The sequence below is a fragment of the Epinephelus fuscoguttatus genome, linkage group LG10, assembly GCF_011397635.1.
Source record: "Epinephelus fuscoguttatus linkage group LG10, E.fuscoguttatus.final_Chr_v1".
Classification (NCBI taxonomy): domain Eukaryota; kingdom Metazoa; phylum Chordata; class Actinopteri; order Perciformes; family Serranidae; genus Epinephelus; species Epinephelus fuscoguttatus.
Genome location: NC_064761.1, coordinates 37,607,728 through 37,624,634, shown reverse-complemented (window position 1 = coordinate 37,624,634; position 16,907 = coordinate 37,607,728). Strand labels below are relative to the sequence as shown.

Below are 16,907 nucleotides of genomic sequence, written 5' to 3'. Positions count from 1 at the left end.
CGGGACATCATCAAGGTGAGGAAGGTGACACGAGGCGGTGACGCATCCGAATTTTTAAGAAGAGAAAAGGCTTAGAGATTTCTGATTCTGAGCATTTCAGTTATGATGACAATGACCAAAACTTCGGTCAAAATATGTGACAGCCTTGAGTAGTTTGTCTGAAGAACTTTTTAAGCACCTTGTTTAAGAAAGGGCTATTTTCAAGGTATTCCCGTACTTGATATTTCTTCCCTCAAAATTCAGGTGCTTCAAGAACCTTATGCAAAAACTGATTATAATGAATTTAATATTTTGTAAGATTTGGAAACATTGGATAGACCAGATGTGACATTTGATAAAGTCAGACTAGAGTCTAGGATATTGTACCAGATTTTTCTCACTGTTTCATAATGTTTTGTAGACAAAGCAAGTAATCGAGAATTGAATCGACAGATTAATCTGTAATAAACATGATCGTTATTTGCAGCCCTATTGTACTTAGTGGGCAAGATGCTCGGACTAATACATAAGCAACGTACAACAGTGTCCTTCAAGTGATTAGTGCTTTTGTCGTTAACCACAATTAAATTATTTACTTTTTTTTTTTTTTACTATCACAAAAAAGAGATTGAAATACTTGAAAAATCAACAAATTCAAATGTGTCAGCAGCGCTGCACTGATTAATTGATTCGTTTTTAACTATTAAATTAATCACCAACTAATAATCCATTATAATCAGTTAATCATTTTGTGTAATGTAATGTTCATAAGGAAAAGGTCAGAATGATCTGATTCCAGCTTTTCAAATGTGAATATTTTCTGGTTTCTTTACACCTCTATGGCAGTATGTGTTTGGGTTGTGGGCAAAACAAGATATTTCAGGACGTCATTTTCAATAACATTTTTCACTATTTTCTGACATTTCATGGACCAAGCAACTCATCGATTAATTGAGACAATATCGATAATGAAAATAATCCCTGGTTGCAGCACTATGTTAGCGACAATGTCACAATTCAGGGACCACAGAGCTGAATTTGTTGTAGTCGTATGACTTGGAGTGAATGCAGAGAGGTCATCCAACTGTCACCCAGCATGCCACAGTATCATACAAACCACATTTAAAGCTGCAGAAGAATCCCAGTACTGCAGGATACATCTGCATCTCTTCACTACAGGCCAGTGAGGAGGCGAGGTTGAAAACAAGAAAATAAACAAACTACTCAGACATTTTAGATTGCTGGGGCTCACTGAGCTGCAATGACAGGTATCGATCCGGCCAGTTATTTACCAGCCATGCTGTTCCTCTCAGAGGGGGCCAGAGGAGGAGAGGGTGGCAGGGCCCATTATTTATGAGAGGTTATGTGACAAACACTTCTGATCTACTGAGGGTTACCACTGACCGAATGAACCGGCCAATCAACAAACAAACAGGGGAAAAAATTAACATTAAAGATGATGCAGCCGTTTATTTCTGAGGGAAACCAACACGTTAAGGCACAAAGAAGAGTACTGGTTAATGTAAAAGCTAGTCCGGTCTTGATTTAAATTCAAATCATTTCACTTTGTATATTTGTTATAACAATAATTTGGAGTTTAGCGCTACACATGATGACCATTTGGTTGTAGAATGTTTTATGTCATCAAAACAACGCTGCATAGCGCTACCAGTGGTCACAAACTCCACAGTGCACCTTGAATTTTCAGTTTTGGTTGAATAATTCTGTAGTCGACTCTGAGTCTGTCAATCATGCTAATGAATGATTAAATAACTCCATTAATTAGTAATCCTTTTATTCATTTAGCAATCCTGAAGTGACCTTACAATGAAAGGCTTTCTATTAATCCCCTTTAAACAAGATCAAAATTCCCATAACCTGGTGACACCTTTGACATTTCTGATGACACACTGTATGTGACCCTAAACATAGGGACAATAAATTACTCAGAAAAATGACAACTTTGAACCTGTTAACTACCTGCAGAGGCCTATCACAAAACGTCCACAGCTTTGACCATTAATCACTTGAACTAATTTGTCCTAGTTGTCGCTCGTGGCTATATTTGCATGTGAGATGTGTTCCAGGCCTGTTTAAAGCCTGAAGTAGCTACTGGAAGGAAGCTTTCTGATGTGTCGGCATGAGAGCATGAAACATAAGGAGATCCCCTTTCCATCACTGACCTTAAGGATTAGGTCAAGTGGAGTGACCTTTAGTCTGTGAAACATTCAGTAACCAGAGCCAGCATGGACCACCACGAACACCCAGTCACCTAACAGCATGGCTGTGGGCACAGCAGTAATTATATACAGTAGCTTCTAAATGTGCAGCGCTAGAGGAGCCCAACTGATCGCTGTTACACAGACTGACTGACCTGTGTTAGAGTTGTAATGACTTCTGATAACATAACAAGGTGAACACCAGACAAGACTGTGTACTTCAAGGTAGAAATCAGTCAACTGATATGAGCCAATTGATTTAATATTCCAAACAGCAGGGTGGGTGAGATTATTTAACTGCCTCATGTGGCTTTGTCTTGGTCGAGTAGCAAGAAGAAAATGGCACTGTACGTTTCTGCAAAGCACCTCTGTGTTGCATTTGTATGTTTCATACAAATCATGTCAAACGTTTCAAAAGTGACGTAGCATATGAGTTGACTTTGTCATCCAGAGGTGGAGGTGGATGGTGGATGGCTTGTCACCTAGGTGAGATGCCTAACAAGCTGCAGACCACTTAAAACAAACAATGAAACGGCTGTGTTTCAGCAGCCCATCACTGTTTTCTACCAGGGATAGCGCCACAAAATAGGGTTGCGTTTCACTGAGATATTGCTGCATTTCCTGCTGTCATAGTGCAACGAAAAGCAGTAGTTTTTTACTGAGACCTCGATGTGTTTCCAGCTGGAATAGCGTCATGAAAAGTGGTTGTTTTTTACTGAGACACTGCTGCATTTTCAGCCAGGATAGTGCAACAAAAAGCAGCTGATTTTTACCGAAACATCGCTGTGGTTCCAGCTGGGATAGTGCCATGAAAAGTGGGTATTTAAGTCCAAAACATGATCTTTTCCTAACCATAACCAACTGGTTTTTGTGCCTTAATATAACCATGTTAACCACAGCATTGTTGAAACACAGAGAGACACCAAGTATCAACAATCTGCCACAAATTAACAAACATATTTAATGTATACGTGATTTGCAGAAATGTACATCGGGTTGCTTAATATTTAGTATGGCTATGAAAACTGTATCTTTATCTTAATAATTACACTACCCACTAATTCTAGTAATTAAATTGGGGTGAGCTTTACACTTTTTGCGTGGATGTATAATGACACACTGTATGCATAAAGTTACAAACAACCTTCTGGCCCTTTGGGATCCTGTGTCTCGACAGTCTTACACATTCTCCCCCAGACCCCCCGAAATTACCACCCACCTCACTATTGATATTTTGAAACCTCACAAAGTTCACAGCCTAGTTTAAAAACATCAACAACAAATTGTCATGCACATCCCTACCTGATGCCCGTTGCTGCTTTCAGTGAAAAACATATCTATGATGTTTATGTGCATAGAAAATGGTGCCTTCAAGAGGAGTTGTATTTACTGTGTTTACAAGAGGAGTCAACTTGAATGACCCACCGCTGTGGTATTCACTACTTGTAACCACCACTCATGACAAATGCTGATGTTTTCAAAAATGTTGGAGTCAGTGGAGGCAACCTTCATTTTTTTTTTTTTTTTTTTTATAAAATGAAGGATTTCTGAAATGCAGAAATTACAGCATCATTAGTCTGACTCACAGGATGAACACTGAGGTTATCAGCCTGCCATTGGCCGCCTATTTCAGACAGAATTCTCCTCCCCTTCCACCAAATGTGTGATACCGTTTTCAAAATCTGTGTCGCTATGTGAAACCAGTCCTGCATAGCCAGACCTGCCTACAAACTAACAACATCCAAGCTAGCAACCTACACACTAAAACATCTTTAATGTTTAACGTGACGTTTTCTTTTGTGGGATTCAGCCATTTTTTATGCCAGGGCTCGCCTCTCTACGTGCAAATTTTCCACCTCAACAAGTTCCCTCCTGACACTATTTCACAAGAGGACCACTGCTGCATCCAGGGCTTAGTTTCACCCAAATTTATTATACTTATTACAAATGAATTATGATGGGTTCAGCCAGACCTTTCTCAAGCTCTGGAACAGCTGAGATTGGTCTGGCTGTGCGAGACTACAGCAACAACTATTTTTGATTAAAAAAAACAGGACAGTGTCTGCTTTATTGTCAGTCAGTGTTCTCACAGCTTAAACGAGTATTTTACAGCTCAAAAGATGGTATTCTTTCATAAAACTGGGCTATCCATGCAATAGACAGGCACAAACACTTTGGCACAATTGGTGCTGCAAGACCAGACACAACACAGAAAAAGTGCTGTGGTATTCGCTTTTGCTCAAGCGGTAGAAAACCTACAAATACCAGAATACACTGCGCCACACTGGACCAATAAACGCTCCACTGGTGCGTGACATAATGTGAGTTTTGTAGGTACAATATGGAAGCTGGCCAGTAACAAACTATTTCAAATTACAGTTAAACAGTAAGTTAAAAAATGTTTCTGAAAACATTTGAGGCTAGAAGTAGGCAACGCAATGACAGAATCCTGGTTCTTATTTCTTTAGCCTCCAATTTTACAATACAGGATACAGTATGGGCTCCACTCGTATTTTTGCATTACAGCCAAAAAGTGCCCTAAAATATGTTTCTGAAGCCGTTTTAGGCAAGAAATAGGCAATGCAGTAACAGAATTAAACTAAATTCCTTTTCTGTCAGTTCCGTTACCCTCTGCTGTTTCTATCAGTCTTTCATCGAGAGCCTCCTGTTTGTTTGTTTTTTCATTTCAGAAAAAGTCTAAATAGCATTGTTAAAATCTGCTCTAAGATCACAGGAGTGACAAAACCGGACTTGACTAGTTTTTGCAATCAACAAATCCTCCAGAAAGCCACAACTATTTTAGCTTTACCTGCTTGTAAAATGAACCAATATTCATCTGAGCTGGTAGAGAAGCAGGGAGATCTGGGCACTGGGCAGATGGGAAGTTTAGTTTGTATGAGTGGGTCCCTGTTTTGTTGGTTCTCGTGCCTGCACACAAGGATGCAGGAGGACAAGGGTGCTTTTCTCTGGTCTCCATTCGCCGAGAAACACATCAAAACTACAGCAAAAGATGAGAAGAAGAAGAAGAAGAAGAAGAAGAAGAAGAAGAAGAAGAAGAAGAGGACTGCTAGCAAGTAAACAATGCAAACAATGCATGTTTCAAAATTTCAAAATGGTCAGCTTTGCAGATGTTTTATGTGGGCGGAAAAGAGTGTAACACGTTTTTTAGGTCTCAAGGAAATATGCATAGCGTTTGGTGAGAAACACCTTATGTCAGCAGAAACTTTGTTTGCAAGAAAATCTACAGTGTACCTTTAAATCCACTGAACTCCACACAAATCATGCATATGACCTACCATGTCAAAACTGCAGTTTCATTCGGAGGCAGCAAAACTTTCACGTTCAACAGTAAATTAAACTTTACTGTACAAGGGAATTAATCACAGCGAACGTGGTGCAAAGCGCCTGTGATTTGTGTGTCTTTGGATAGTCTTGATTTCTTTAACAGTATAAGCTGAAACAAAGACAGTGTTGGGAGGACAGAGCTGCTCACAGGTGTAATTGGAGTATTCATACTTAGATATGAGTGGGTGTGCTTATTCAAAATCACGACTCATTTTGTTTTTAATTGTGCTGTTCAGACAATATCACTGTCTGAGAAACAGCATGGAATATGTTCTAATTATATTCTCAGGTTCATTAGTTGTACCTTTCACCCAAATTGCATGCATGCAAACAGACACGCACACACACAGACAGACAAATACTGAAGCTTATTTTAGTAGAGGCATTTTTTTTCTCAAAGCTCCACTTAACCTTAATTTGGCAGAAATTGCTACACAGAAATAGAAATCATGATTTTGTCCTTTAAACATGATGGCATTTGAATAGAAAAAAAGCAGATGTGCTGCAGTACACAGTGAGAATCTAAGGCTGCTTTTTCTGGTGTTCTGTTAACACTTTTATGGTTTAGTAAAAATAGAAAGCAGCTGTAAGGAAATCTAAGGAAGTATTTATTTCTTTTTCATGTAGCCAGAGGAAAATTATGTAGATGAAAAAAAAAAAAACACAACACATATGAGGATGAGCTTTTATTGTAATGGTTCAATGATGCTATGAAAGAAATGAAAATATATCTGGATCAGTAAAAGATAGAGAATGTGTATTATATCAATCACTAATCTGAACAAATTTCCCAGGTCTTTTCAAATAGGTTACTTCAAAACATGGGGCTGTTTCTCAATCAATTTATCAATACACAGTTCAAAATAACCATTTTGTTTGGTTAGTGTAGAACAAAGTACAATTTGTTTCAAGGTGCATCTACACACAGAGAAAAGATCACAGGACTGCAGATAACATGTCTTCATCTTGTGAAAGCCCTGGGCTCTCTCTTTGTAGTTACACGTGGTAACCCTGCACCGAGCAAAGAATCCTCTCTGGTAATCTAGAGCAGAGCTGGTAACCCTGCACTCAGTCGGTGTGCTTTTTTAAGAGCTGCTCATAGTTCACAAGTGCAGGGCAGCCAGGGTCAATCACCTGAGGAGAAGTCATCACGTATGATGTAAACACAGCAAGTGTTCACACATGATCGTCTTTCCAGACATCAATATAAACACCTCCGAGTGAAAATGAAAGAACAGCTCATTTTACTGCTGTAATCAGACACTGCAGGATAATAACCTGAGACTATTATGAGTGGTGTGAGTTTCCACATAGTATAACAAAACTATTAGTTAAAGAGAGTGCCAAATCTTTTGTTATTGTGGAGTCCCCCAAGGGTCTATCCTAGGCCCCCATTTATTGCAAAATTACATGCAGCCTCTTGGGAATCCCAAAGACATACAGTAGTTTAGACTTTCATTGTTATGTAGATGATACACAACTGTACGCCCAATATGGTCGGGTACTTCCTAAGTCCTATATTATGTTTTGCCTTGCTGATATTAAGAACTAGATGTCTAAAAAGGTCCTGCACTTGAATGACTATAAATGAAAGATCTTATAATTACCCCTACTAGTCCCAGCACTTACATTATTAACAGTTTCACGTCTAGTCTGGGTGCCCTATCTAATAATGTCAAACTAAAAGCCTGTCATCTGGGGTCATATCTGAGGTGACTAAAGTAGTGCAGTCTTATTTCATTCAATTTAAAAAAATGTACTGATTCCACCTTTTTTTTTTTAAACGGCTTTTTAAAAATCCTTTTAAATCATTTACATTTGTATTTTGTATTTTATTTACTTTTCCCCCCGTGTTTTACTGTAATGCCTTTCATAATTTTGTTTTTGAAAAGTTGTATATAAACAACTTTACTATGGAAATTGTGTTAACCATGGACAATATGCTATTGTTGATTGAGGCATTTGCATTTGATTTGCATTGAAAATTCAGAAGCATACTGGGGTTTCCATCATGATACCTATTAAATTTGAATGAACTGGTGTTAATGATGCATTCCAGTCGCATGTGTTGGTAAAATTAGATTGCATAAAAATCAGGAACTGCCATTTAAAGATAAAATGTGTAACTTCTCCTCATTAAAATGTCTAAAAATTACTAGACCAATGCTATATTTTTTGTACTTACATAATCTCAAACATTTCCAACAATTTTAAAACCCAGAGAAATCTGTAATTTTTTGTGGTTGTGGTTGTCTGCCAGAAGCGAATAGCTTTTTCTTAATGTGAAACTGCTTATTCTGTGTTTTTTACCGGTTTAAATCACCAAGTGCATTTGTTTTTGAGAGAAGGAGACCTCTACAGATAATCCAGCTCTCAGTACAAAACCTCCTGAACATCTGGATCTTAAGTAATCAAAGAAAAAAGTTGAGTATACATGAGCAGGAACCGGGCTAGCGGCCCCTTTGGGATGAGCCGAACAGTGTTGGAGAAACACTGATGTTTAATATGAAACTGCTTTATTCAGTGGTTTTACCTGCTTATATCACCAGGTCCATTTGTTTTGTAGAGGAAGAGACCTCTGCGTCTATTTCTACTCCTGGTAAAAACCTCCTAAATGATAAACACTCAGGGAATCCTAACCCGAAGAATCTGACTGCAATGATGGCACTGCTCCGTTTTATGTTACGGCTTTGACTAAGAGAACCATAGTGGTAGAAAAGTACATACATGTACTGTATGTTTAAATACAGAATGAATAAGTTAATGCACTGTCAAAGGTAATTTCTCTAGTAATGTTTCATTTTGATAAGTTTTCACAGGTGTTGCTTGATGCATTCTTTCGAAGGTAGGATTTCTATCTTAGTTTTCCAAACACAATCTTGAGAAATTAATGAGGGTTCATGCCAAGCCATGTCACATGTCTAAAAATGGTCTTTGGACGCTTCCTGATGTCACCATATGCAAATGTTCATGCACAGGTCAAAAGGCAAAGTGGTCAGGACTGGAAGGCAGAGAAATGTCAGATATTTAAACATGTTTGACAGTTGAAACCATCATTGACCTTCGAGGGGGCTTTAACTGGCTGCAGGGATTGAGCAGTTCAAAAATAATCCTACCCTGTCAAACGTCACTCAAGCTCAGCAATAACACAAGTCATCATCCAGCTTAGCTTTCCTCCAATTTCGGGATAGACGGGGAGACTCGTGGAAATTGGTATGTTAACCGGCAGCCATGAAATCTGTTAATTTTTTGGATGACAATAGAGATCAAACACGGGTGGATTTAGGTAATTAAGCATCGTTGGAGCCTGTTGATGAGAGAAGCTGTTCCTACACCTTCACTTTACGTGTGAGTAAGTTAGGGGATTGGGTGCTGGGTGGCAGGGGTTGACATGGGGTGAGATGGGGGGCAGAGCAGGCAAGCTAATGAGGACAAGTCTTGATCACAGAATTTCATCCAAGGACTTCATCTTGGACTTCTAATGACACTGACCTTCTATGAATACCCTCAATTATGTGGAATGATCTCTTGAATAAAGTCCTCAATCACAGTCACAGACCCCCCACCGAGAAACCCTCGGGTATTACATAAAATCAACATCAACTCTAACAAACATGTAAATAGTTCCTTTAATTGACGATGTTTTGGTTTATTCACACAACAGATTAAAAGAGGCACAACCCACTCCTTTTAAGTAGATTTAACACCATTTGTAAGAGGTTATGAACATGTCACGACATCGGGTCAAGCAGAGTGATGATCACAAAGGCAAAGTTGACAGATTTTGCTTTCAGTCTAATCTTGCTTTTATAGTGCCTGGTTTATTTTGGCATTAAGGGGCTGCTATATTGGACACAAATAAACAAAAAGTCAGATTAGAGCTAAGGTTTGGATACAAAAGTTGTAGGGGAGGGTCGGGTCAAACATGATGTGATGCCACAGAGTCATTTACAGCGCATCATCCGACTGAATGTGTGCATATGGAGCATTAAGATTCCCGATATGTTTCAAAGCATTTAAATAAAGCACCGGGGGGAGGAAGGCACAGAGCCCATTATCCTGCTACAGTATATCCTTGGGAAAGAAAGACAAATATATATAGCGTACATGCTATATCTGTAAAATTAGTGATTTGCTTTTATCTGAAATCAAAGAGATGCTCACAAATCTATTAAACGCCACCTTTTGTTTTTTAATAATGCATCATACTGGGACCAAAGCAAGCTTTTCAAGCAATATGTAGACTGTTGTTCTGAACAAATATAATTAGACTTATTTTTAAGATACTCTGCAATGTTGAAGCTAATTTGTATTTAGTAAAGTACAGTCCTTGATGAGCTATTCCCAGAGGCTGGGAGGCCCAGTTTGTATTTTGAACCAGCATAAAATCCTTGAATTAAAGAAAACTCAAGGGCCTTGCACTTTCCAGAGATTGTGGAAGGCTGGATGTATTGAGATTAGAATAGCTGTCTCTGTGGCATAGACTGCTCTGTTCTAAGGGACGACAGTGTTCTGTAATTCTTCTCAGTCATGTACAGTTCTATAAAAAGGTCCAACGTCTCGCACTGCTTCTGAAGGCTTGAGGCCAGGCCTATGACAGGCTCATAACGCTCTTGCCAAGATTAAATGTAATGCTTTTGAAACTTATTATGAATATGTTTTTTGTGGGGGTATTTAATTCTATGAGCATTAAATGGGACACCTACGACACTGTTTAAGAACGAAGTATAGAGATCTAAAAATTGTTGCAAAATGTCAAAACTATAAACATTTACCCAGTCCTTGATACCAGACAGACGTATATAGGGGCAGGCTTCTTGTTTCTGCCAGCAACTTCAGGGTTGTAAAGATAAACTTGATGGCCATATGGATAATACTGTGCTACAAAGACTTCTGGAGCTGCATGTCTCAGGCAAAAAAGTCTATCTGTAAATGAAAAACAGTATTGTTCCTGTAGTGCAGTGTACAACTACTTAGTCCTAGTGTCTTAGGTATGATAGTGAAATATGTAACAGTAGGCTGTTATTATGTTTCAACATAAGTCTGGTTTGGCTTTTTAGTTTACACAGTTGTTCATATTTTCAAACAATATGTTTCACTTCTAATGTTACAAGAGAAAATGAGGACTTATGCCGCCTTTAAATGGAACTTATGAGCTTGTGGTTGAACATGGGAAGTCGTGTACATGATATGCTTGGCAGTGAAGTGATGAGAAAACCCGTCAGTGGCTAGAAGCCAAGGCGGCTAACAATTTAGCAATGTAATGAAGGATGTGCAAAGGAATAATAACAGAGGAAAAAGATGAGGCCAGGGGTAATATCAACATTTTCCTCAGACATATAATAAACTTTATATGACTAAAATTACAATATATTAACCTACCATCCACCAAAAAATGAACTTCATTGGACGCCACTATTGCTGCAAATGTCAGCAAACATGTCACAACTCATAAAGCTCTAACGAAAGTTCAGTCAGGAAGGAATACTTTCCATGCTTAGGCTGTAATTTTTTTCTGGTTTTAAATATGGTTCTGCCGTAGTCCTTTCATGCTGCAGCCATGTGCACCCTCCACCTCCCCATCACTGCCTAGTCTTCTCGGATTCATCAGCCTCATCTGCTTCATCAGCCATTAGCTTCAGAGTCATCAGCCACTGCCAACTCCACCAGTGTCTGGACTCCATTGGGGGATTTATGTTCTGTTAAATCTTAATCAGCTCAAATCATTTGCTAATCTGTACACTCATATTCTGTATTCTGTTTACTGTTTTGTTTATTACCTCTTTGCCTCTTACTTCATCTTTTTTCCTAATGACTCCAACACTACATGCACAATTGTAAAAACCATGAAAATGAGTCTTGAATGCACAGGTGAAATGTGTGTGAAATATAACCATTAATTCAAAAAAGATATGAGGCAAAAACGTGTTATAACATTTAGATATACAACTTATTTTTTTTTACAAAATGAAATAAAAAAGACATGAAAATAATGAGCTCAGCGGGTAGATATATACGGTGCACATGAATACGAGCTGCTGTTTATGAGACAAATGAAATCAGATGGTGTAAACCCCCAACAGAGAGGATCTTTCAAAAATTCATAAAGGTTAAAACAACTGTTTATTCTGAGCATTTCGATGGAAGATGGCAAGCGGCTCCCCAATGCATTGCCATCTGATGCTGAACAAATGTATGCATACTGTACACACACACACACACACACACACACACACACATAAACCCAAATGTTCATCAGAGTAAACAACACACTGACACACACAACTGTCTACACACACTTGCACTCTGGTATATACTCTCCCCCCAGCACACACAAATTTCTACTTTATCAAATAGTATACAACATAACTGAAAAGATGCCAAGGAGAAAGAAATGACTTGGCAGAACACCAACTTGACGAGACCAGGCTGTGTTTTCCAGGCCTGCTTGTACTGTGACCTCCTGGGCTCGTAACATGAGGGTCAACACTTCATAAAGACGCAGAATTGATGAAGTGATTTCAGTCGTGCAGTCGTGCTCTCTACGTACCTTCTGATTCTACATGTTCGAATTCTCAACTAGTCTCAGAATTTAAACACTAAAATAAACCAGAGCTCCATATTTACCTTCTTATTCCACATGTTCAAACTAGTCTCAGAAATTAAGCAGCGACTGATGGACTAAAAGGAGTTTTGGATACAAGTGTCCGAGGTTAGCTTTCTTCCCATGGTGTCTGGGTTCAGTGTTTGAGATAGAGGAGCTCTAATCTCCCAGAGGGGTTTGAAGACTGACTGCTACACTGCCGTTTTGACGAGAGCAGGTCGATGTGGTTCAAGCGCCCAATCAGGACGCCTCACAGACTCCTCCCTGTGGAGGTATTCCAGGGATATCTAATTGGAAAGAAGCCACAGGGCAAACCTAGAACACGCTGGAGGGATTAAATATCCCAGCTGCCCTGTGAACGCCTTGGGATTCTCCAGTAGGAGCTGGGAGACGTCACTGGGGAAATGGATGCTTTGGCTAGTCTGCTTAGACCAATGCCACCATTCCAGAGTATGGGAAGTGGCAGAAAATTATGTAAAGGTTGGATGGATGGAGGAATGGATGGATAAATGTGGGGATTTATTCTTCTCTATTACACATGTGTTGGGTTTTTTTTTTTTCAGCTATGTTTACAATGATTCAAAATTATGACAACAGATCAGTGTGTGTATGTTTGATTAAAAATATTCTTACCTTTGCTGGAACAGCTGGTCCAGCGGTGTAGGGAGCCAAGCTTGGCGGGACATCTGTGATGTAGGTCTTTTTGGGGCCTGGAGGTTGGTATGCTTGGGCGGGGGCTTGCTCAGGTCTCCTGGTGCCACCGACTTGTGGTCCTCCTGGATGGTACTGCTCTGGGTATGCACCCTGAGCCATCTGGGAGAAGCCAGGCTGTGGTGGTCCGTAGGCAAAGTCGGGACCTTTGGGCTGGGCGGGCATGTACTGCACCTGCGCAGGGCTGCGAATGGGCTGCTGGCCAAAATTGTGCCCCATTGGGGCTTGATGCTGGGGGCCAGGCTGGGCTGACCTCACCTGGACATTGAAGGTGGGCTGGCTCGGGGTTGAAGCTGTAGCATAAGAGGCCGGGACAGGCTGAGGAGCTGTGTGGCTTTGAGGCTTGGCCACGGGGCTGGCAGAAGAAGGGGGGACAGACGAGACTCCCCCAGGAGCCTGAGGTTTGGGCGTAGACTTCTTGGTGGCAGTCAGGGGTGGCTGCGTTGGAATGACCATGCGCTTGTAACCAGTCACCGGAGCACTGGGGGTCGAGGTTGCAGAGGATCCCGAGTTCTGAAAGACAGCAGAAAGTTTGGCTCCAGTTAAAACAAACTACCAACTAAATTTCACTCCTGCTAAACGAACAACATCATGGCACTGTATGGGCGGGAAATGGACAACTAATATAAGAGCAATGCATTTAATATGCCAACCTGCTCACAAAGACAACCCAAACATGCCGACAACACTCAACACTAACTGCTAGAAGGCGATGCCGGGCTGGAAACCAGGAATCAGCTTTTGGTTGCGGAAACTGAAAATATGGTTGCCATTTTTAGACACCTTATATTTTGAGTAATTAAGATACTACACAGTTATACATCAGAACACAACTGAACACAGTTTTTTGTAGGTTGTCTTTTATGTGGAATTTCATTTGTTGTCAGTTAACAATTCCTGGTATACAAATTGTTTTATCTTGCCCCATGGTTCTGGAGGATATGTGTTAAACTACTGAACTTGATGTGTCACTTATAAAGGTGTACATTGTACTGTACATGCTCTATACTTTTCCCTGCAGCTAGAAGATCCTGGGATACTTCACCACCACAGACTTGATAAATGTCCTTTTTGTTTCTCGTTGAATCAATTTGCAAGGTAGTTTGTGACAATGACAAATGAGTCGAACTCTTCACCCCACAGTCAAACAATTAATTTGTTTCAACACTGTCTCTAAAACAGACTTCTGTGCAAAAGCAAGTGAACACACCAAAACACATGCAGCATTGTCTTGTTCCACTTCTCACTCTAACAACAATATTTAAATATCAGTTAAGCAACAAATATTAAAAATTCCTTTACAGTGTTTTGGGGTGCACATTTCTTATGTGGAAAGTGGTTTCGACTGATTGCAACCAAAGGCCAAAAACTGGTTGCCAATTTTAAAAATGGTTGTCAATGGCAACCATTACTGTCGAGCCTCGTGTCCACCATCTTAGTTTGGCATGTTAGCATGCTAGCATCTGCTAATTAGCAATAAATGCAAACTACAGTTGAGGCTGATCTTTAGTTTTGCAGGTATTTGGTGACAAACTAAAGTATGGGACAATCACGACCTGATGATGGAGCTAGATTTAATATTCGCTAATATCTAAGATTTAATGTTCTCCATTACACTGTGAAATTTTGACATTTTTAGTGGCGGTTTCAAATAAGTCCACTGGGTTTTTTTGGCTCCCCCTGAACTGTATATTGTTGATTATTTTTGTCATTTTGTGTATCTTAAATGCTGCAAAATTCAAACAACATACAGATTATAAGTTACAGATATCAGGAGGGCTTAAATGAGTGTCATAAATTTGATGTCAATCAGTCCAAAATTTATTGAGACATTTTACTCAAAAAAACACTTTCACCTCTAGGTAGCGCTAGAGGAAAAGTCAGTTGATCATTAAGATTCATCCTCTGGGGAAACAAGACTATGTGCAAAACTTTCATGGAAATACATCCAGTGGTCGTTGATATAATTCAGTCTGGACCAAAGTTTGGGCCTCACAAACAGACCGACAGTGCCATCCCTGGAGTCAAGCTGCTACAATTGCTAAAAAAACTTAACCTAACTGAAAAGTAACAGTAAAAAAACAAACTGAAAACAGTTGTATCCAATAGCTATTTACTGATACTGTGGTTTACGCTCAAATGATTATCCACCCTGCCTCCCCAGAGTCAATTACAAGGCTACCTCGACAGCAGAGGCTCTACAGCGTCCACGACCACCCATAATCTATGGCTAATAAAGCAGGAGGGGAAGGGATAAATTGTTTGGTAGAGGACGGCGTGACAGCAGATTGGCAATGGCACATGACACTTGTGCTGACTCCAGCTGCTTGGACGGGAAAGATGTTAAATCACTGAGATTTGTGGCGCTGGTGTTCCTGGGAAGAGACGGCTGTAAAGCAGAAACACGAGCCACTGTCGGGATTCTCACCGTCTGAACAACTGTGGCATTTTGATCTAATGTCCGACGGTTACATCTGATGCACAGACCAAACTATAACACAACACAGCAGCTAATAAGACACAGAATAACAGCGTTTCACTCAGATGTCAGAGGCTTCTGCCCTGAGTGTCTCTCATGTAAGTAATAATTGTTTTTCACTACCACTACATATCGGTGTCAGACGTTCAGCCAGTCTAAAAAGGGTCTATCATTAACCTTGGATGGCCTTATTAGGTTATTGCCTGAAGCCAAAAATCAGAGTCAATTACTAAATTTGCAGCACTAAGGGAACAAAAATGAACACTTGTAGTCTTTAGACCCTTTGCAACTCAGTTTGATGAGATGTCTTCTAAATTGGGGCAGAGCAACAATTCCAATCGATTTCCCTTAAAAGTTGATCAAAGCCTGCTGTACAGCAATGCCCCATATAGCTCTGTTTTTCTGCACTGCTGCACTCCGCTGTAATTCCTTGCCTAAATTGAATAAGAAACACTTGTGTTGTAATTCGATTGGTGAAAAAGTACACAGTGAAATTCGAGTCTGTGATCCTAAAAATGTGTTGAGATAAAAAAGAATTCCAAGTTTTGGTAAAAGAGGGTGCATGCATCAACTTTGTCTAAATCCCATCTAATCTAAGTCAGAGGGGAGCCCCTGAGGAACCATTAAAAGATCCAGAAAATATTTTCTGCTCTCACTCTGATTTCTGTCTCAGTGATTAGTGCTGATGTTTATTTAAAAAGTGTGTCTGTCTGCATATGTATGGAAAAATCTCCACTATGCCCTTTAGGAAGTGAAATTACTTAATTTAAATGTTTCATGGGTTTTAAATACTCTAGATTATTAATTTATCTTAAAGGCCTTAGAACCTACAGTAGCATTTAGTTAGCAGAGCACTGGAAATGCAAATTGACCCCCTCAAAATAATTACACTGTCATGGTACATTTTCCACAAATTACATTAAGAAAATGGATTCACCCCTTTTCTGAGGGTGATGAAACTAATCTAATGCATACAACCTGAACAAAAATGTCTGTGGTAGAAAAGATTTTCATATTAACTAAGCTACCATTTAAGCTGCTGCATGCCTTTGACCTGTCAGTGTTAATGACTGGTCTGAGATAATATCATGACTATGAAGGCCCAGCCTAATACACCCCTTGCCCCTACCACTTAGTCCTTACCCCCCTGTTTTGCGTGTTTATGTCTGGGGATAGGGTGCTCCGATTCTTGTTGGGATAGGAGTAGGGCTAAGGGTAAGCGCTACAAGGCCCTCCAAATGGAGGTTTTCAGAGGCACACTCCAAAAGCAACCTAAGAATCCATCAGCTAGATGGCTACACAAGCAACAAAAGAAACTCACAGATGTATTGTCTTCGTTTATAAAGACTTAAAAATAAAGATAAGTGTCGTATTTGATATAACAGGCCCCTTTTCTTTATAATCAGCATAACTAACTCTAAATTGTCCGTAGGTGTGAATGTGAGTGTGAATGGTTGTCTGTCTCTATGTGTCAGCCCTGTGATAGTCTGGTGACCTGTCCAGGGTGAACCCTGCCTCTCACCCAATGTCAGCTGGGATAGGCTCCAGCCCCCCCGCGATCCTCAAGAGG

General features: G+C 39.9%; 1 protein-coding gene across 8 annotated transcripts in view; it reads right to left on the bottom strand.

Annotated features, from left to right (window-relative positions):
- The window catches only part of LOC125895302 (LIM domain containing preferred translocation partner in lipoma), a 253,387-nt gene that overhangs the window by 88,659 nt on the left and 147,821 nt on the right, over positions 1 to 16,907 (bottom strand). For all 8 annotated transcript variants that reach the window (XM_049587035.1, XM_049587036.1, XM_049587030.1 and 5 more), the window contains one exon: positions 12,781 to 13,371. In XM_049587035.1, the coding sequence (XP_049442992.1) occupies positions 12,781 to 13,371 (591 nt within the window). The remainder of the gene's footprint in view (positions 1 to 12,780; positions 13,372 to 16,907) is intronic.